Source organism: Plutella xylostella, chromosome 8, assembly GCF_932276165.1.
Source record: "Plutella xylostella chromosome 8, ilPluXylo3.1, whole genome shotgun sequence".
Classification (NCBI taxonomy): Eukaryota; Metazoa; Arthropoda; class Insecta; order Lepidoptera; family Plutellidae; genus Plutella; species Plutella xylostella.
Window position 1 is genome coordinate 858,115 of NC_063988.1, and position 23,688 is coordinate 881,802.

General features: G+C 39.0%; 1 protein-coding gene and 1 long non-coding RNA gene across 2 annotated transcripts in view; one reads left to right on the forward strand and one right to left on the reverse strand.

Moving 5' to 3' along the window:
* LOC105384336 overlaps positions 1 to 23,688 on the reverse strand; it is a 71,766-nt gene that overhangs the window by 17,590 nt on the left and 30,488 nt on the right. The window contains exon 4 of the mRNA XM_038114819.2: positions 17,239 to 17,329. Within this exon, the coding sequence (XP_037970747.2) occupies positions 17,239 to 17,329 (91 nt within the window). The remainder of the gene's footprint in view (positions 1 to 17,238; positions 17,330 to 23,688) is intronic.
* On the forward strand, positions 443 to 23,408 carry LOC119693377. The gene is made up of 3 exons (XR_007266569.1): positions 443 to 496; positions 22,352 to 22,974; positions 23,136 to 23,408. It is a non-coding gene; the product is annotated as an uncharacterized LOC119693377 (long non-coding RNA).

Below are 23,688 nucleotides of genomic sequence, written 5' to 3' on the forward strand. Positions count from 1 at the left end.
TCAGCCCGCGGGTCTAACAAAGCTGTTTCTGGGAAGCCGACGCGAGCTTTCTCTCATTAAGCTGCAGTACAGGCGGGTGCACAGTGATCCGGCAGTTGTTGAGCTACAGGGTGTTACTAAAGTGGTATAGTATAGGGAGAGAATCAGATGGTCATTCGTGTAAAAAATTCAGGTACTTCATAAGGCTTAGAGCAATAGTTTATTAAGGTTGATGACCCATTTCATTAATTTACAATCCTTAAAAGGGGAAACATAAAAAATATATATATGAAGAATGGCGTAGTGGTTAGTGACCCTGACTACTGAGCCGATGGTCCCGGGTTCGATTCCCGGCTGGGGCAGATATTTGTTTAAACACAGATATTTGTTCTCGGGTCTTGGATGTGCCCGTAAAATGGCAATAGGCCCGCCCCCTATTACATTGGGACTAACATTCACTCTGGCGAAAAGTGGGTGCAGCAATGCACCTCTGCCTACCCCGCAAGGGAGTACATTAGTACAAGGCGTGAGTGCGTGTTTTTTTTTTATATAAAAAATATAGCACAAAGTATGTGTGTACTGGTTGCCAGTAATATTTGATTAGTTTAATATTTTTTTTGATGTGAGGTATAAGTATAAGAGTATTCTACTTGTTCTCCCGTCATTTTTATTACACACAAATTCTTTAAGAAAAAATGCCATTTAATGAAAGAATACCAACTATTAATAATGCATTAATTGATTAAACGTTAAAAAACAAAAGCACTTTTAAAAACGACCACAACATCTAGGTATAGACTTAAATATGTAATGCAAAAGCTTTTTTCACTTTTGACGTGGACCGTACAGTCGAAAAGTTCAGAAGGTTTCTCTAACCAGAATTTATTGAGTACAGATAGCAGATAAAGTGATCGAACTGTGCGGACTCGTCAGTTGAGGAGCAGAAAACGACGATTGGAAACTCCGCACCTAAAAAAAAACAGAATACGAAGATTGACGAACCAAAAAAAAACTTTTGGTTTACAGAACAGATGTTTCTGATGACGTCTGATAGATTAGATATTAGTCAGAATAAAATAGATCTAAATAGGTAGATGAAAACTTTGTTGTTTACGTTTTTGGTATTTAAAAGCTTTCTAAAAGCTTGTACAAATTTTAATGTTTTTGAGTTTGTTTCGTTTTTTGTAGTAATCCCCTTAGCCAAAGACACGTAAGGTAAAGTTAAGGAACCAATATTTTTTCATCATTTTCACCAATTTAACATCACCACCTTTAAACACTAAAGAAAAGGAACAGATGCAACAAACAAGCAGCAATGGCAGCAAAAACTAACCACGAAAATAACTTGAACAAAATATGCGCGCCTACAAAGCCCTATAGGTTTCTATACGATGTCCTAAAAGTACTTTAGTTGCCGAAAACCGGCTAACACAGCACACACACAAATGCGACGCACACCTGAACATTTCACACACACACACACACAGATAATAAGAAAAAATTGCCGAAAAATGCGCGAGAGTTGCATTCACTCACACACAGCGAAGAGTTGGGAGAAAAGGGTAAGGGCTATGTTGTGATGCACGATGCACCAGTGCAATACGTTCGCGATAATGTGGTGCTGTATCATAAAATTTGCGTTTAGAAGTTAATGAATGGGTAGGTACTAAGAACAGGAGCCCTATCGTAACGTCAAAACGAAGAACATTCTCGAAGTAATTACTCTGTAATTCAGTACAATTTGAATCCAAAAATCGAAGTTTGCAATTCTTTCCTCTCGATCAAAGCTTTTCATTTTTGAGCTTAGATAGCACAGTCATGTAGGATTCGGCAAAAAAAATGTGTAAAAAAATGCAGAAACATTATAGACATCCACGAGGTAATTAGTATCATTAATCAAATACAATTTCAATCCAAAAACGTTGTCAAAACAAATTCGCGATTATTTGCTCTCGATTAAAGCTTTTATATAAATTCGTTAAAATAATGCAGACACATTATAAACTGTATAAAAAAATCCTTTAAATTTATGAATTATAATATAATGAAAAAAGTGGCACCATCTACTAACATTAAGCAGCTTTATCAGAAATTCGTTTAATACAAAAAAGGTTCGTATATTTTTCAGTTAGCGTAAATCCCTCTTTCAACCCGGTCTCCTACGAGGATAATCAAAGATTACGGGTTTTTTTTCGACTCAATACAGAAGAGATTCTTTTTTTTTCAATAACCCATAAGAATAAGATCCGAACATTTCCTACTTGCTTAACAAAGGTGGCGTAAGATCTGTTACTTCAAAGAATTTATTTTTATACTATTGTAAACATCTTATCACTTTGATACTTTTCCGGAATTTTCACCGATATCCTTATGAAACTACCTGTACCATTTTCTACTTGCATTTAATATTTTCCATCACACCAAATAATAAAAAAGGATGTGGAGATAATAATATGATATTATTAAACAAAGTCAAAGTCAAAGTCAAATATTTTTATTCATCGTAAAAATATAAACTTTTCTGATAAACGTCAATTTTTACCCGACTGCCGAAGGAGGAGGGTAATGTTTTTACCAATTACTCTCCGTTCGGATAAGGGGGGATAACATTACTTCACGCTCTGAAAAAGTAGTAAGGTATAGCATGCTTTTGTGGCGTAATTCAACATTGTGGTTTCTTTATTTAGGACTGTGGCATTTATTTTACTAACGTAGGTATGTATACATGGGTGCAACGGCAATCTAATAGACAGTATTCAGTGGCCTGCTTTGGGAAAGGCCCTACGCCCAGATCCCGTAGCATAAATTTTCATCGTGACCGTGAACTAAAATTACTCTGCTACCGACCGCCAGGGGCGCTGTTCATATTTTCATACAAAATTACTTCACGTTTACGATGAAAACTTATGCTACGGGCTCTGCAGTGGACTGCTGAAGAAGAAGTTAGAATTTTTTTTTCATTACGCTCACATTATAACTCACCCTATTTCAGTGAGCGAGCTGCAACTACCGCCACCACCCAGTGTGCGTGAAATTTTGGTGTTAGTCTCCCCCGTGTAGTGGTGAGATTCCTGTGTGCATGTGTGTGTGTTTGTGTGTGTGTGTGTGAGGTGCAGCAGTGTGGATGGGTGAAGGTAGTCATTATCCATAAGTACTAGAGGATAGAAATAATGTACATATAGATTTCGGGGGTTGTACACCTCTGCAAAAACGTTTCAATAAAAAACGGAGTTTTATATGAATTTTTCTTTTAATATTCAGTGGATGAAAACGTCGATCGTGCATTTTTTGCATCATACGCTTGGATGACGCTGATTGACAGCGGTTTATTAAAATGAAAAGCTTTTAAAACTTTTATGCATACAGAATGTGGATGCCAATGGATAGAATACTAAATTGTTTTGCAATTGCGATATGGGTGGAAAAGTGGTTGAAAGAGTGACTTTATGGAATAATAAGTAGCTAAGTACTTAAATATTTTAAGTATGGTAAGAATATGAAAATTCATGAAAAAAACTATTCTTCATACAAAAATGACACGTGAACTGTTTCACCCCTAGACAAATCAAATATACCAACCTGTACAGAAAATTATTTTAACATGAACAGTAGAGGAGAACTTTAAAATACTTAGAACTACTCGTGCGAATTAACTGTGCACCTTACTGATAAAAACCAGAGGTCATATTAACTAGCTTTGGCGTACTAGGCGTGACCCCTGGCCAGCTGCACAGTTAATTTGCACTAACTAAAAATAAACTTAAAAGATAAATGTTTAATTCGACGTTAAATTCCAACAATTGCGGTTTCAACACACTTTAGACACAATGGCAGAAATCCAGCCGGCTGAAGAAAACTTAGAGCCGCTGATTAATCTGATTATTATTTCATTGAAACTTTCAGCCAATCACGCTCTTTTGTTTCTTCTCTCGGAGGTACGTTCTGAATAGGGTTATATTATGAAGATTTCGTATAATTATTATGTGTTTTAATAGGTAGTGGCCCATTTCAAGCAGTTGAAGTGCAGTGTGACTTATTATAATATATGAATATATCCTGATTGTCTAATTATCAGCGTATTAGGTAGGGAACATCAGCTATTATTGAAACGTTTTTTTTCATACCCCCAAAAACCTCTCGTATGTTCGTGGTCTAAATGGAAAATAACAGTTTGGCACTGTTCATTGTATTTCTTTTAAAGACGAGACTAAGCCGCCAGTGGCTAAACATACAGTAGTCTCTTAGTGTATGTACATTATCTGAACTAGCGGTGCATGTTGCTGTCTAGATAGTGTTTGCTACCTCGTAAACCCTAACTAGGCTAGGCACACAAGGTGACAATGACAAACCCGGCTCCAAGAGTATAAATTGACCAGCATCCGTACATTGTTGGGTTAAATTGAATAAACGATATCCCATTAGATGTTATCTTGTTTGTGAATTGGTATCTATAGGTGTTTTTGAAAACTTTAGCATTATCAGCAACACTAGTGCACTGACTATTTTGTTTTTTTTTTGTATGTTTCAATATCTACATTAATAGTACAATCTTTTGATTCGCTGGCTTAAAATACATTAAAGGGAAAAAAGTTATGTAATCGTGAAGACATAAAACATTTTTTTTTTAATCACAGATGCAGAAAGATACGTACTCTTGCAAAATAACTTTTCTTTCCTATGTTTGTATAAATATTTAATAATCGCGTTTATTAATTTTCTTTACTTCATTGAATATTAGGTATAATGAATTTAATTGAATATTAAAACTTAATAAGGTGAACCCTTTCATTTTTACCTTAATAATATAAACAGTTTATTTGGGAAATCATCCAACGTGTTAGTATACAATTTACCTTATTTCTAATGTTAGTCCTTATCTAATGAGATTTTTTGAAAAATATTTAGTTTAATTTACAATTATGCAGAATTGATAACCGCACCCAATGTTTAATAAAACTGTCTACAACCGTGCTCAGGATGATATTGGAGGTGGATCTCACGCGGTGCAGCAGCGACGCGGCTCTGGCCCTCATGATGCCATAGTAATCGGAGGTACGCGCTTCCGCAAACATTCCTGACGCGCTGCACCGCCAACGCAGCCCCAGCAACATCCTAAATGCATTATTATATTGGACGCGCAGGACACTCCCCGTCCGCCGTAAATGACTGATCCACAGACCACAGGTATAAAAAGATTGACAATAAGCCTTAAAAAGAGTTATCTTTACGGCTTCTGTACACCTTGCAAATCTGCGAGCAATCATATTACTACGGACCGAGAGAGCCCTGCGCTCTCTTTCCATGTCACAATCATCTGTCAGATCCTCGTTCACCCAATGTCCTAGGTATTTAAATTTACTTACTCTCTGGAGGGCAGTCCCATTTAAACATATCTCCGGTACAGTACTAGTCGCACGCTTACCCGCCCGGAAAACCAGAATCTGACTTTTCTTCGCGTTATAGGTAAGGCCATGTCTCTCAGCATAGCCTTCACAGATGCCAAGTAATTTCATCAAAGCACTGATCGAGGGACACAGCAGCACCATATCATCGGCATAGCTAATATTGTTAACGCATATGCCGTCAATATAGCAACCATACTGTTGTCTGCTGACTTCCTCGATCAGAGCATTAATATAGAAATTGAATAGAATAGGGGAGGTCAGTCCACCCTGCCTAACTCCACATTCAAGTTTATATGAATCAGAAAATGCATTCCCCCACCTAACAACATTAACTTGGTTATCGTACCAGTAGCGAAAGATAGACGTAATTGCATCAGGGAGCCCCACCTCGGTTAACTTCTTCCATAACAATTCATAGCTTACGAGATCAAAGGCCTTTGACAGGTCGAGGAAGCAGGCAAAGACAGGTGTTCGTCTTTCCGTATAATATCTCACCGTACTTTTTAAAACAAGAATGGCACTTTCTGTAGAGCATTCCGCTCTAAAGCCAAATTGCGCATCGTTTACTGGAAGACAGAGATTAAGCTGCCAGTATCCTGTCAAAGACCTTTGCCAGAATTGTAGCCAACGATATGGGTCTATAGTTACCTTTGCTGGTAAGGTCGCCAGTACTATCCTTCACCACCGGCACTACAACCGTTTTCATCATATCATCAGGTAGGTAAGAGTGCGCCAAGCAGCACGAGTAGAGCATTGCCAAAACACGAGGCAAGTGAACACCTGCATTGATCAGATGTTCAATGCTAAGGCCATCATGTCCCGGCGACTTTCCCCTAGTCATATCAAATATCACCTTCTTCACCTCCCCTGCAGTAAAGTGAAGTTCATTGCGGTCAATACACTTGCTAGCTAAACCTTGTGAACTCTGCAGGGGAGAAGTAATACTCCAGGGGGACATTTCATGAAAGATTGTAATATTCTGATGAAAATTCTCCTGAAACATGTAGAACTGCCGTTTCTATCTCCAAAACACAAATCCGAAAATCGATTACTCATTAGTATATTTAGTAAAATAACCAACCTTTGAGCACTTGGGAACGTACACTCGTTAATACTCTGTGCGGCTGAACCAATTTAAATGAAAATTGAAAAAATATTGATAAAATTTAAGTAAGTAACAGTGATAGTTAACAGACACCATTATTAATTAAAATAGAAAATAAATCAAAATTGCATGCGAAACCTTTTCTCACGGGTGTATTGCCAAAAATCGGTCGGCGCAGCGCAAGCGCATAGGTCAAGCGCACTCTTCCGTCCCTCTCACTCCTGTGCGTTAGAGAGAGACGCAAGTATAGCTTAAAATGGCTTCTCTAGAGAACGATGGCTGCAAAAATGCAGTTTGGCAAACTCGTAATCGTCTGAATAATGAGTTTTTATTATAGGTTTTTTTACTGTGTGACTCGGACGGTCTTTGTTCGTGGCGGAGCGTTTGGAAGCCTGTCTTCGTGATAGGACATAATGACAATACCTATATCTGGTTTTATATTTAAGATCTTGTCTGAATTAACTAACTTGTTATATTTTAGCTGAATCATCATCAATTCATCACCGGGTCTCAACCAAGGAGCGCTGTTTTATCAACAATAGTTAAACTAAACATGCGGGTTTCTTCAGTTAAACACATTCTGGCATATCCATTTATTTGAAACGACATTATCTATTCTTGGACCGGAGCGGTGGTAGCTCAGTCGGGTAAGCGTCCGCTTCTCACGCAAGAGATGCGGGTTCGAATCCCGGCGCTGACATGTACCAATGAGTTCTTTTAACTTAAGTACAATGTATACCATCGCTCTTACGGTGAAGGAAAACATCGTGAGGAAACCTGCATATCTAGATTTAGCATATCTAAATATGTGAACCCACCAACCCGCAGTGGACCAGCGTGGTGGGAAATGGTCCAAGCTTAGGAAGGCAGTTTAGACCTTGGGGATATGCACAAAGGTTCCACTCGAAAGAGCCAGGTGCAGGTACTAACACCCCCACAGAGAATAGAATAGAATAGAATAGAATTCTTGGACCTACAGAGCGCCTACCACAGCTTTTACAGCATCCATGCAGGCTTGATGCTACAATTTACACTGAAGATGAAAGAGCAAATTAGGGGGATATGTACAAAGGTTCTACTCGAGAGAGCCATACAGGAGCTTCACCCCAATCACCCCCTCAGAATATAATAGAATACGGTTCTATTCTATTCTATTCTATTCGCTGTGGGGGTAACAGTTCCTGCAAATGGCTCTCTCGAATGGAACCTTTGTGCATATCCCCAAGGTTTAAACTGCTTTCCTAAGCTTGGACCATTTTCCCACCACGCTGATCCACTGCGGGTTGGTGGGTTCACATATCTAGATGTGCTAAATCTAGATATGCAGGTTTCCTCACGATGTTTTCCTTCACCGTAAGAGCGATGGTATACATTGTACTTAAATTCAGAAAAGAACTCATTGGTACATGTCAGCGCCGGGATTCGAACCCGCATCTCTGGCGTGAGAAGCGGGCGCTTACCCGACTCAGCTACCACCGCTCTTACCCGACTGAGCTACCACCGCTCTGGTAGGTTAGAATACGGTTTTTTATAGTTACAACATAAAGGCAGCAGGTTTACTCGTAGCACCCAAACTTTAATTTTATTAATGTGTACCTAACATAATCGATGTTTTCCATACTTGTTTCATACTAAGTCTAAACCGAGAAAAGAACACAATTGAATTCTAATGAAATGAAAGTGGCGACTCCCGTAAACTGTAATTGACTACGCAGAAACTGTTTCGGTCTGATAACCTTTAATTGAGCAGTAGCAGACGGATTGAGGCCAGATACCTGCGGAATTAATTGAACATCTCGCGTCCGTTGCTGACGCTACATAAACGTGTAGGGGTCGCTTTATACAGAACTAGCTGTTCCCGCGAGCTTCGTTTCACCTTAAAAAGTTTTCCCGTGGGAATTCCGGGATAAAAAGTAGCCTTTGTTCTTCCCAGGTTCTTGACCGTATATCTATACCAAATTTCATTCAAATCCGTTCAGTAGTTTTGGCGTGAAAGAGTAACATACAGACAGACACAGTTACTTTCGCATTTATAATATTAGTTAGGATTAGGATTAGAATGTTGCAAAAGAGGTAAAGTAAAGCGATAGGGTGATTCTGCAGACATTCTAAACAACTTGTTCTTTTATGTTCCAGTGACATACGGAACGACAATAGCAGGTGGCACGTTTTCATTGCTGGTGAATATTATTTGCTTTTCTTTAGAAACTTTATTGGTCACGTGTTTTGTTATACAATGTGTTGTTTTTCGAACCCGACAAACTTGAAGGGTGTATTCTACGAGTGATTTCATCGAGAAAACACCCCCATATGTGGGGTCAAATCTCAATATTCTATAAATGGCGGCCATTTAAAAGTTTGAGATACTTAGTTTTCATAAAAAATTATATCTCGAGATTTAAACGCCTTACGGACATGAAATAAAATGCTTTTATCCGCAAAAAGCCATTTCTATCCAATAAAAATATGCACAACTGCTAAATAGTTACATAAAATAAGTTACAAGCACCTAATCTAGTTTTTTGGACAAAAAAAAACAGCAAAAATGTACATTTACTTGAATAACTTTGAAAATAGCCCCCCTTTGATGGTACCCTGTCCTGTAAAAAGTATTCAGTAGCTTAATACAAGGTTATGTTACGATCAACAATTAAATTATTTACGTAAATACCTAGTTAATGAGATTTTGTTTCAATTTTGCAGTTGACTTTAAGAATGAAGTACTTCCTTGCCTTGTTAGTGCCTGAATATTACTAACAAGCAAAGTTACAGAATATCGTTTACTTGTAAGTTTTTATCGGGCGCTAAAGTTGTTCAGCGTTTAATATTCAAGAGAGAAATTTCCTACAGATTTTCAACGTGAAATTCTCATCGAAATGTCTTTTGAAATATATTTTAATGAGTTGGCTTATGAAAAATGTATTGATAAATATAAATACCGTACGTTCTTTAAAATGGCATCTCTACGTGGTATTACTAAAGTAAGTTTTTTCAGAAAGCCCCTGAGTCCATGCTGGCTCTCTTAACCATAGTGCAACACAATAATGAATTAAAATATACACCTTTGGTGGTAGAATCATAAGTCTAGTATTTTATATCAATACACATTATTTTGTTTTACTGAAGTAATAGTTAATATATTTGTTATAAATATATTAAAATTATACATATTATAGCATCATAAGTGTTTAGCCTATAACCACAAAAATTCCCGCTCTGAATAGTTTTGGATTGGTCATTGTTATTGTTTACCTCTGAGTTACAGAAGTGTATCATATATCGGGTTTATGGGCAGAGTCAGTGACATAATAATTATGTGAAAAGTATTGATATCAAACACCCCTCTATTTGTACAGATTTAAACTCAAAGAAAGCCCAGAATGTGAATGCGACCCCAACATCATTGAATCGGTCTGGCATATAATTCTCGACTGCCCCCGTTTCCTTGCTGCAAGACAAGATCTGGAGACATTGATAGACAGGAATTTGGTGGAGTCAGAATTAAAAGATATTCTGGCAGACACCAAGCATAGACCTCATTTTCTATCTTATTCAGATCGTGTCTTCAGAGTAGCAGCCAGGAGAAACAGCACCATACCCCGCCCCGACCCGCAATCAATACCAGTATATCAAGCCTCAGTCACAACCATCACAGCACCACCACAAGCAACTCCTAAAGAAACAGCAACACATCAGCTGTTGGATTGTGGAGAAAAAGGAGAAGCTAGACTAAGACTCCGAAGCGTGGCTCTGTTCATGGACGAAAGCAGTGAAAGACTCGGCATCAGCTTCTGTATCTCAGGGGCGCGAAAGAGCGTGGCCATATCACCCGGCCTAGCCTCTCTCCTAAATGGGAGCACATCGAAGGCTACCATGAAGCGTAAAGCCTACGACGCATTGCCAGTAACCCTAGTGGGAAATCAGCCCTGCAGACTAGTGCGATGGCGTAATAAGACCATCGCACTATTCGAGTGGGCCGACGACACCCCGTTCGTTCAGGCATGCTCATGGCTCAGTAAGCTTGAAGAGATAGCGCTAGACAGTAACGTCCCCAGGATAATAAGCGTAGACGCAATGGTGATCGAGTATAGGAAAGGCGAAATTGTTGACCAGCTGGGTTGCCTAAAAGCCTCAAAACATCATGAAATAGTGGTGTACGAGGACAGAGGCGAAGATCTAAGCTTTCTCAAAGGTCATATACTTGCGAGGGGCATTGACAACTGCCACCAACAAGCCGAATACTTGGTCACCGGATCTGAACGCCTACAGGAGAGGATGACCGCTGGGGCTGTCGCCACTTCAGAACAACAGAACATGGAAAGGAGGATGCACAATTTAACATCGCAAGGGCGTGTCCAAGGGTTCCTCCAGGCTTTTAAAGCAGCTGCCTCAAGCCTTATAGGAAAACCACAGAGGACACCCGAGAGGCGCCAAATCTCCAGAGAACCTAAAACTGGAAAAAGGCTTGCCCAGAGGAAAATTACTCGAGCGGATATGGGCCAGGTGGTCCCACCGAAGCTGAAAACAGCTACCACCTCAAACGACCATCTAGAGAATGCCGCCATCGAATTTATGGCAATTACAACCGCCACAAAACAGGTAAATCTCTTGTCCTGCAAAACGATCATGCAGACCTACAGGCAAGAGAACGAAAGCCGGCTAAAAGTTTTACTCGAGGAGGCCGAAGCCTGCATATACGATAACAGTAGTTGCCAAGTCCTCAGAGGCAAAATGACTGGAGCGTATATGGCGGCTTATAGCGAGGAATGCGGATTCGTGCCCTGGGAATGCAACATCCCGAAACTCACTCTCCCACACAACAACCAAATGGTGGTCGTAGCTCAGTGTACCAGGATTATGCTAGAGGACAAAATCCTAGCAAAAGCGGAAACCATTAACGCTACCTGGAATAGCTGGACGATGCCCACCATCGCTTGGGTGAACGGGGTACCTGGATGTGGGAAGACAACCTGGGTGGTAAATAACTTCGATGTGAGCAAAGACACCATTATCACCACGACAACTGAGGCGGCCGTCGATATACGAAACAGGCTAGCGCATAGGATCGGGGACATGGTTAGAACTAGGGTACGTACGATGGCATCAGTCCTAGTAAACGGCTTTAGAGAACATGTCGGATGCCAACGCCTGATAATTGACGAGGCCCTGATGAACCATTTCGGGGCAATCGTAATTGCCGCCCGCCTGTCCCGTGCCAGTGATATTGCTCTAATCGGAGACATCAACCAGCTACCGTACATAGACAGAGAGAACCTATTCGAACTAAGGTACAGTCGCCCAACACTGGTAGCAAACATCACCCAGGAGCTGTTGTGCTCATACAGAAACCCCATGGATGTTGCATACGCCCTAAGAGAAGTATACTCAGGCATATACGCAGCCACAACGCGTATCCAATCCCTGCAGCTGAAAAGGTTTACAGACGCAGCAATTCCAAAATCCCAAACCAACACTCTATTCCTGACGCATACACAGGAAGAAAAAGAGACCCTGACCAGCCAAGGGTTTGGAGAAGGAACGGGATCACGCGTCTTAACCATACACGAAGCACAGGGATTGACGTACGAATCCGTCATTATCATAAAAACAAAAGATAAAATAAAGTTGCACGATAGCATACCTCACGCAGTAGTGGCGCTGTCGAGGCACACCTCCGCCTGCACCTACTATGCGGATGACACCAAGGACGCTATCGGCAACCTCGCTAGAACGGCAATAACAGCACCGAAGAAACGGATCCTCGAGTACAACCTAAAGATGGCAATAAAAAATCGGGACAAAGAGGTCGTTGCCCAGCAATCAAGGCTTTTGGCAACGCAAAATGGAGCGGAATAGGAGAATTTTGATTTTAATTTTATATTGACGGCCAAACCGTATTGCATGTATTTTATAGTTTTGTTATGTATAGTATACCTATAGCATGTATTGTATAGTTTTGATATGTAGGTATTGTATAGTATATCATGAATTAATATTATCTGTATAAGAACTAACCAATAAAATTAAGATAGTTTTAAGAACACTGTCACACATTAACACCAGGCAAAACAACAGCGATGACAAAAGGAGTGTGTGGCCACTGACAGGCGTCTGTTAAGTTCTCTGAAGACAGCTGACACGGGCCCTACCCTTCAAATGTTTGTTGCCATTATAATTGTAAGTGTGACTGTGTGAAACAAAGAAAAAAAAAAAGAAAAAAAAAAAAAAAAAAAAAACAAGAAATGCACAACTGGGGGTTTTTAGTCGGTTAAAGGCCGACACTACCTGGGTCCCCTTCCCAGGTGTCTGTGTAGATTTTCCTCCAGGAGTGCAAAAAAAAAAATTATTAATAATATATAGGTATATATATATATAAAAGATAAAATATATATATTATAAGCTTCCACATTGAGTAGTGAGTAGTTAAAAGATGAAGACAAAAAACAACCAAACTCTCACAATATATTGATCTCTCAAAAAGGCACGGACATAAAGTCTGTGGAGTGATAATAAAATCTTAAAAAAAAAAAAAAAAAAAAAAAAAACACCCCTCTATTTTAGCTGGAGCTATTATTAACAGATAAATGTAACGGTCCAGGGGAGTCACTATAGCTTCCGAAAAACAAACGTACAAATTTAGTTAGCAACCTTTTGAAATGTATAGGATCTCTGCTGTGCGAGCCACAACTCTATGTCATTCATTGTATTAAATGTTTAGGTATGTTGAGGTGCGACGTATTAAATTAAAAGTCCGAACTCCAAAATAGTACTTACAGTTTAACACACACAGGGAATATAGAAAGATAGAAAGAGTAAAAGAAGAAAGAGCACGAACAGTTTTTAGATAAGTTGGCGAACAGTTTTACATAAGATTGTACAACAGTTCTCGTTCGTTAGTTTTTCGTCAATATAGTGTAACCCTCCTGAGCCGTGAGGCCTGGGTCTCCTATTTACGCCGCAGGTCGCGTCCAGCGTCACGCCGTAGGCCGCGTCACGATGCTCACTATAGAAATGTACTGATGCGGTCTCCCTCACACGCCGACGTTGGCGCGTAGACGCCGTAGGTAGGCCGTAGGACGTTGATCGAAACGTTTACGCCAAAGTCGGACGCCGCATATAGCATAAACTAGGAGACCCAGGCCTGAGGCAGTGTGGTCTCACTGCAGGGTCGACAGGGCTCAGGGCGAGCCACAAGGAGTTAAGGGTTTACCTTAATTATGTATGAACACTATTTACGCTAGATTTGCTGGGGTTTTCTACGATTTTGCGTAAGTAAGGAATTATAAGATGACGCAGTGGTCATTTTACTTACACTCACGGGCAATGAAAAGGTTCCACTGAGAAAATCACCAAATTACCCCTAAAGGCTAGCTTAATGACGCCTTCTGCCTCAGCATCAGCATATAATCAACTAAAAACGGTAATATTTCGTTTTTTTTTTTAAATTAAATTTATGAAAAAAAATGGGGTCGTTTGGTGTCGGCATTTTGTGAGTGGCCTTTTCATTGTCCGTGAGTGTATTTATGTCGCAGGCATCTGGTTTAATCTCCTGTTTGATTGAACCGCTAGCCCGTTCATTGGATGACGCTACTCAGTTGAACGACTAAAGAACAACTCGTCAAGTGGTTGACTGTAACGTCCAACGTCTTGACTGAACGTTATTCAGAGAAGTACCTTGATATTGTTGTTCATAATTATCCAGTTTCAGCACATTCATTTTTTTCTTTGAAACTATCCGCCGGCGGTGTAATAATAGGTAAATCCATGTTGTCACACTATTTTAACATAAATATCGCACTTTAAAGCTAATTTATTTGCAAAAAATAACAAAACAAGTGCTTTTTGTGTCAGCTGTTCGCTGTTAGACGCCATATTTGTTTTATTCACCACCTGACTGATTTTAAGTCCGCTAACTAGTTGGACGTTTTGTGACGCTTGTACAATCAACGTTCGGCCTAGTCATACAACTGAATAGCGTCATCCAATGAACGGGCTAGCGGTTCAATCAAACAGGAGATTAAACCAGATGCCTGCGACATTTACATTACGTTAAAAATCACGTAGAAGATCATGTAAGATCACCTAATTACCTACACATGCGAGCATAAAATAACACACTCAACTAAAATCAACTACATAGTTTAGGGAGATTCGAGCCGTATAATCCTGAATATTTAAAATAATATTTACACAATAACTCGTTGCAATTTTCAGTTAAAACTATGCTCCTAATGTTGTCATGTAACAATAAAACTCTATCTAATCCACAAACACACTTGTGTCTAGGGAACATGAATGTACTCGTCTAACTTATGTGATTAGCTTGGCCATTATCATAATAAAATGTTCTCCCTGTAGTGGCTTTTAATGGAATGGTTATAATAATGTTATGAATAAGTAATTATTATATTATGAATACAATATAGGCTCTTAAAGTTTTTAAACTTATCGCAGACTAATCTGGATTTTAGGACCATACTATTGAGGACTATTTTTTAGAATTAAGCGCATACAGATACATATGAGGAAATCTAGGAGTATCCAAGTCTGTGGAAGTATGTAATAGAGTCTCCTTCTATGCAACTAACTTGTATCATACGCTATGTTACGAGCGGGGCTAGCCATCAAGAGCTACAGTCTAGCAGGCTGGCTAAGGCTACGCTCTTAGTTTAACAATATACCTACGAACAAAATGGAGTGTCAGTGCAAAAGAAACGTCTCGACAAATAACACCCCACTGACACCACTGACCTCTTATTTTTGAATTAGACCGGTTAGAAGATATGTGACTTTATTAATTGGTACCAAGGTTGTCATTAGGTTGAACTTAAAACGGTTCGACAATAAATAAAATGTTTGTTTTTTTTTTTTTTTTTTTTTATTTAGGAAAATCAACAGCGTTACAATGGTACAAATACAAGGTAAAAACATAACAGTAAGGCCAATTACAGATTTCCTCTAATATTACTGTACTTATATATTATGTGTAGAAGTTAGTTTTATTATTAATTTTAATTTAAGAAATTAGTGTAGGTACTACGTGCCTAGGTTTTACATCTTATTATTTTAATTACTAGTTACAAACATATGTTAGGTAAAAGGTTTTTGCTTTGTTTTATGTAGGTATATGACACAGTATCTTCTTCGTATATTGTTAATCCAAGGCTAAGCTCCATGTTACGATCCTGTCACTTCAGCTAGAGCGCAACATTTTCCGCTACGAATTTCAGCTGAAACTGCGGCCGGCAGTTTTTCAGCTAAGATTCACTTGAGGAAGGCAATTTAGTGAGAAGCGCGATCCGAGAGCCTGTCAAATCAATCACGGAGCCGGCGGGGCAAATACTTTAACGCCATGTAGAGTAGGAAGAAGTAGTGAATAAAACCTATTTTCAAATAATAACTTTAAAGATGCGTGCGTGTGTGTGCATTGTGCAATGCACCGAATAAACGTTTTTCTTTCTTTCTTTAAAGGACCCTGAAAATTTTGAGTTCCTTTTTTGTAGGTATTTTTTACTTTTTATGGCCAGTTTCAAGCATTTGAGCTTTTCAAAAAGCACAGTAAGAAGGTAGGTATGGGGAAAATAATAAAATGAAACCCCTATTATCTGATTGTGATATCTATTATTTTATTTCACAAACTTTAACTTACCATTTTGCTCAATAATTCATTTTTACGATTAAACTTTCTAAATACATATTTAAGCAATGTACAACAGAGGATTCTCCCTCTCTACCAATGATTACTCTGTACCAAAGTGGAAAAACGAATATTTATTTTTTGCTCTGATTCTTCTCAATAAATTAAGTAAACGTTACTGGCTCTACGCCACCATTAGCGATTATGCTAAATACATTCAACTTTGTAACAACTTATTATTTACTCACAAATAAATCGCCTACTTGGAAATCTTAGCGTTGATCCCGGTGGTGTTAATAGGTTGATTGAAATAAGATATAGAGAACGAAGGGTGTTTTCGACTACATAACCGCATTTTTATGGAGTTTTTAACGTTTCAAAATAAATGAGAAAGCCTTAGTGATTATAAGTAATTATTATTGTACCTACATTATAAAAAAACAACATAAGTGTCTGAAGTAACTATCGGTACGGAAAGATTCATACCTACGCCATAATATTTTTTGGTAAAATGATAACATATTTTTGGTAAATCCATCAACACAAACAGCGCACTCACATTAGCCATTTGTCAATAAACGTAATATCTGCGTGAATGGAAGTGACAGATGTATCAACATGGAGCGCTGAACGCCGCGACAGCCTACTTTTGTGAGGTCCCCGTTTATTACCTCTACAAACATTTATTTTGGTAGAAGCCATACATAATACGTAGGCTATTTTTCAGAGGTCTAATAAAACTTAACTTTCCATTATCAAGTATAATTCACACCCAAAAGTAAATCATTAACATAGAACAACGCGGACTCGGGTATGTATAGAAACCGTAAAACATAAATGGTAAACTACTGTCATTCTATACACAGGGTGTCCAAATTATGGCGGAGATGACATTACGGGACTGAGGTAACCATAGATCAGGGCCAGCTGAAAACCAGCGATGTGGCCTTATTATCAAAAGCACATACTGAGCTGGTGCCTTTTTAACACTCTAGACAGCAGCCTGTTATTGTTGTATTGTATTTTTTGTTGTAGTTGTCAATTAATCTTTATCTTTACTTTCGAAAATTTACCAATTAAAACACCGGTTCTAAATTCTATGATAATCTCACCTGGTTATTATCAGCCTTCTGGTCACTGCTCTCGGAGTCCGTGGAGACGGAGGAGCGGCACGAGCGCGGGCACAGCCGCCGGATCAGGCATCTGCAGGAATACACACTCTGTAGCTATTGTAGGTGGAAATAATATTACGGGGTACTATTGATAATAATGTGATGTTGACCGAAGTTACAGAGGCTATACCGGAATTTATACACTGCCGGGCAATGAAAAAGTTCCACTCACAAAATGCCGGCAACAAACGACCCCAATTTTTTCAAATATTTTATTAAAAATTGGATCAAAATATTGTCGATTTTAGTTGGTAATATCCTGATGCTCTGTTAAATGTACTTCAATGTTGCAGAAGGCATCAATAAGCTAGCCTTTTCCGTTAAAGAGTGATTACTCTTTATGGTACTTTTCTCAGTGGAACCTTTTCATTGCCCGTGAGTGTATTTGTTCTATTAGTTTTTAACATTACTAACAGGGGCGCAGATAAAACGCAGGTGAACCGCCTATCGAATAGTAAAGAGTCTCGTTTTTAGGGGCCAGAGAGCGCTGCGCGCCGTAAGGTCCTAGTTACTGTGAATCGATTCATTTAAAGACATCACAGTGACTGGGGTTTTCGCACTTTTTACCGGCCTTATAGCTATCACTGACTATGTGAGGTGAGAACCCATTTTTTTAAACTCACGAGCAATGAAAAAGTTCCACTAGCCATTTCCGTTCCATTATGTCATTGGAAATTTTTCATTGCTCGTGAGTGCAGATACTTTTGTAGTAGAGAATGAAATCGTCTCTGGAAAATACAATCCTCCATTCGCTCATAATATGCTAAAATAAAATAGTAATGGACGTACTATAGTTAAATAGTTATATTTTTCAATAAAGTATTTCACAGCTTCCATAACACTGAACTGATTTATCAGCTGACTATCTACAACAAACAAACCAACTTATTTAACCGATCAAATTATCTGAAATTCTGCTTTCAGTAAACATTATTATTTATAGCAAATTTTAGGTGCAGTCAGAGCCGCAGCTGCGTTGGAAAATAATCCTTTTTAAATCGGAATAGAGTGTACAATCAGCTGTAGTCTGGAGTGCAACGGGAAAGTATCCAGTTCAAAAGATTGAATTACATCCACTGGCTCCGAGCCAAAGAGATCTACGAGAAGTAAATGGTGTTGACTACACATATTGACTAACCGACCAAGTTAAAATGATCACAACAGTAAAAAGGACTTATATGGATAAAATTTATTACATTTACAAGGGATTATAATAAAATACAGAAGCGTCCGTAGTCGAGCTGGCTTCAGTGATCGCAACTGATCGCTGAGGTTAAGCAACAACTGGCACGATCAGCCATTGGATGGGTGACCGATTTCAAGTGGTGCTTTTCTGGACGCTTCTGTGCTTCGGATGGCACGTTAAGCCGTGGGTCCCGGTTGCAGCATCGGCAGCAGTCGTTAAGCCTAGTCAGAGGCCTTCGGGCAGCTTGAAAACATCTGACAGTCGTGTTGCCCACTTATCCGACAACTTTAGTGCATTGTACTCATTCATAAACGGCGATACGGCTCGCGACCTATCACGTGAGTGTCACGTATCACGCTTGCGAGTCTCCTCGGACTACCCCTTCGGGGCTTACAGTCGTGAGCATATGTATGTGTATGTTATACTAAAATAGATTCTTCGTATCCTGTGCAGGGGCGTATTTACCCTAGGGCTAAAAGGGCTACAGCCCGGGACGGCAGGCGGCGAAGGGCGCCCCAGGGGCGGCCGGTAGGCCGCCCTTGGGCTTTAAGGTTGGAGGATTAAAAAAACACAGAACAATATTTTAGGACGTAAGCCTAGAACGGCCCAGAGCCATCTTTCCGCAAATTGATTTCATGTTTTAAGAAATTTTATTAAAAGTATGAAATGTAGTCAAAAAAAAAATCCGCCTCGATATTTTTTGGAGGAAATCTAAAGAAAAAAAAATGCCTCACTCAGTCATCCTGCACAAGTTTATTTCTAAAAATTCTAAACGTTCTAAAATGTATGTACTAGATATCCAGAAAAATCTTAGTCTCTTAATCTCTGCTCAGTGGATATCATTATCTATGCAATGCTATCACCACAATGTTCTTTTACATTGATGTAGGTCGGTAGGTACTCTACACTTCTTCTTTCGTGTCAGTGAACATGCGAATTTTTTAATTTGTCCAGACCAAAAAGAAGCAACTTTGATAGTAGCATTCTGGTTGGCCTGGAGTAAGTCTTCCCGAGTGGAGTAGTGGTGGTAGGGCACAGGGGACAGGGGAGTAAATACTCTATAGTCTGGGGGGCGGTGCCAGTGCCACAGTCGCATAGGTTGGTACCAACGGTATAGCCCCACTTGCAAATATTGTCCTTGCAGCAGCATACCTCTGCTCGCAACCGATTTAGAGTCTTCCAAATGTGCCAGGGAAGACTGTTACCGGGAGCAAGTTTTTCCTCAAGAGGTAGGAAAGGATCATGGGGCTGCTTTTCCTCCCAGAGCCTTAGCCTTGCGTTTTGTGGGTTTTCATACATTAAGGACACCTCACTATTTAGGAACGCTTTGCGGCTCTTTAGGCGGGAAGGTGCGGCAGTATGTGAGTTAAGTGGATGTCTGGAGTCGCATTCTTGTTTGGCTTTCTCAACAGAACATGCCACTTTTCGCCGTATGCTAGGGGGTGCTATCCTAGCCAGAGAGTAGATTTTGTAGAGCGGTGTCGGTTTCAGGCATCCCGTTACTAAACGGCTACTACGGAACCAGTGCTAGGCTACTTGTTCGCAGAAGGTTGTTTCGGGAGCTGACTTTCTTCTTGGCAGTGGGTTTTGTACGTGAGGGATCTATCCAGGGTCACTCCAAGGTATTTTGGTGAAGAGCAGTGCTGGATTTTTAAAGTAAGAAAGCCGGCCTTTGTTCTTTTCTGAACCGGTGGAATAGTATACTTTTTTTGAAAAAAAAATTGCCTCACTTAGTCGCCCTTGCACTAGTTTATTTCTGAACATTCTAAAATGTGCTCTATCCAGAAAATTCTTTTTTTTGTTCGGAAGATATCATTATTTATCCAAACCTATCACCACAATGTTCTTATACATATACAGGGTGTTGCAAAAAGGGTATACTAAGCCGAAACCTACATGTGCAGCATGGTATATGTAAGCCTGAAACTGAAATCAGAATTTGAAAATTCGCGGAAAAAAAAAATCATTTTCCATAGAAACTTTGTTGGTCACGTGACTTTTTACTATGGATTTTTTTTTCGCTAATTTTCAAATTCTGATTTCAGTTTCGGGCTTAGATATACCATGCTGCACATGTAGGATTCGGCTTAGTATACCAATTTTGCAACACCCTGTATTATGTAGGTCGGTAGGTACTAAACACTGACTGCTCTTTTTGTTTTCTTGCATTCCTTGATGGGGCGGAAAACTACAGGAGCCCAGGGCGCGCAATCTTTAAATACGCTCCTGATCCTGTGAGGATGAATGCGGAAAGCCGTGGATACAGTGTTGTGACACTTCATATAGGTATAACCAGAAGTAGGGGGTCAATGTATAGGGTCTGTTGGGTATATTGTACCAAAGTGGTCACCGTAATCGAATGAGCCAAGTCTGATGTGTCTCCCCCTAGTCTGCGTTGCTAACAGGCACTCTCATCACTTTGTCTACTAATTAAGTACGGGTTAGCTCTAAAATGTCTACCGTACCTGTCGATAAGGCCCGGGTCTCCTATTTACTCCGTAGATCGCGTCCAGCGTCACGCCGTGGGCCGCGTCACAATGCTCATTATGTCTACGCGCCAACGTCGGCGTGTGAGGGAGGCCGCATCAGTACATTTCTATAGTCAGCATCGTGACGCGGCCTACGGCGTGACGCTGGACGTGACCTACGGCGTAAATAGGAGACCCAGGCCTAAATGAAACATACGCAGGAAAGGGTCGGTAGAGGATCTTTGATGAGACAGATGAAAGGTATTTATACAGGTTTTCAGCATTTGTTATAATTACTAGCTGTTCCCGAAGCTTCGCTTCGCCTTAAAAAGTTTTCCCGTATGAATTACACGATAAAAAGTAGCCTATGTGGCGTATCCAGGGTTACAGCGAGCTTTATAAATTTCATTAAAATCGGTTCAGCCGTTTTGTCGTGAAGAAGTAACTAACATACACACACAGACATACTCACAAACTTTCCCCTTTTTAATATTAGTAGGAAGTAGGATGCATAACACTAGAGTGAACGGAATTCTTTCACATAATGTATCACTACTGCTACATATGCCATATTATCTGGTGGAAAGTTCCCCGTACAGTATATCAACATTTGAGCTACATACGTATATGTTCCAGGGAGGTTACTCTATAATACTAAAAACGATCTGGACTCTATCTCTTAGTGTTAAACGTGCCAATTGCACGACAGCTCCCGTTCGTTCGTTTTTCGTCAATATAGAACCTTCCAGAATAGAGCTGCAATATCAAGGTGGCCTCCAGACACGTGCAGTCAATTGAGGACCCATCCGAGACCATTGTTGTGTTTGCGACCGAGTGGGGCTTTGATATGCGATCCCTGTGGCTCAGTCTTCGTAGCTTATACAGGTTGTTGGAAAAGTAAGACGAAAGAGGGTAACTCTACTCGTCCTTGTTTTACGACTTTTGCAAATTCGTGAAAAAATATTCTACTCCCCATAGTGAAAAAATCACGAGACCAACAAAGTTGTTATGATGAAGTTAAGTACATATCTTTTTCGTTTTCAAATTCGTAGAGAAAAGCTTGTTCAGAAATTTGTCACCCCTCTCGGCTTAATATACCAATTATACAACACCTTGTATAACGTCTCCTGTTTGTGTTCTGCACTCAAAAACTCGTGTATCCTACATTGGACCTTTGGCGTGAAGCCAAGAGACTCTATCGTATCAGATGCTGATCAGTTGGCGTAGGTCAGTGCCAGTTGTCGATCCGAAACGGCTGCTATTGGCCCCTCCACAAACAGAATTGTAATGCTCCCAATTATTGAGGCACTTTCCAAGGAAATTGTCTGCACTAGATTAAAATATGTAAAAAACTAACTTCATGGAAATAATCTTAAAGCACAAATTTTAATACACATAGGTACAGTCAGGTGCAGATAAACCTGACCCCCTGCATTTCAAATAGAAATTCTAACTACGCAAAGCCAATTTGTCGGTGTGACGTATGTTGCGGTAGTGCTCGTGTCTATAGACAGATATAGAACTATTTTACTATTCTCCTATTTATATCCATCATTTAGATAATATCCATCATTTACACAAACTAACGAATTCATAGAACAATAATATTATGAAATACAAAATTTAAATTCTATTTGTTTTTCATCTGGAATCGAACCCGCGTCGCAATTATCCGCAAACCAACCATTTGCCCGCTACGCCACGAAGCTTGTTAAACTCGTTTGCAAAATAGTGAATATGCTGCGGTTCATTAGAAAAAGTATAATCTATGTAGTGATAATTGTTTACAATATGAAATATTATAAGCGCAGAGGGTATTTTGAATTTATTTCTCAATTGAAATTGTAGACTTGAAGAGAATGTTTTGTTGCATTGAGATGGGTTTTGTTAATTCCATCTGATTTATATTTACGTATAATACACATTATTAATTTGTTATCAACATTATTAATTCGTAACGATGACAAACGAATTTATTAACAAGGTCATTGTTAATTGAGTTAAGTGCCAGGACAACATTGGGTTCGTATTTTCTCTTTATAATTTTATTGGTTACTTTATATAAGTATTATTGGTTTTCATTTATTTTACTTATAGATTATCATAATATACTTTTTACACTATAGTAATAATGTCACAATTATTATATTCATTAAGGCATGATCAAATTATTGTTTTTAAAGGTTACCGAAGATGGATGTCCTATAATGGGCCCTGAAGAACTGTTATAAAATAGCTAAACGCATGACAAGAATCAATTTGAGAATTTTAAAGATGATGTTATAGTTGCTGTTTGCATTGCGTGAGAAATATCTTCTACACGATAACAGCACAACTCGCATTGAAGAAATGGAACATTATAACTATGTTATTATACGTTTAGTAGGTATTTAACGGGTCCCCAGTTTAAGTATGAGTAAAATTTATTTAGTAACTAGTAAGATAATTGTTCATACTGTTAAAATAATTGATTACATATTTATAAGTAATTAGTAATAAAATTGTTGCTTATTTATAATTTAATTGTAGAACAACAAGAGATGTAAATTGTGAAATTTAGTAACATGTTGGTTCTCTTTGTTGTAATTCTACAATTTTTGAATTTGTTTACTTTTGTTCATAATTATTCTGCATACAGACTAATAATATTTACTTGTTTAGTGAAATAAAGCTTTTTTTTCTTATATATTATGTTTTTATTTTATTTCCTGTTCATATTGATAAAGATAGTCTAAA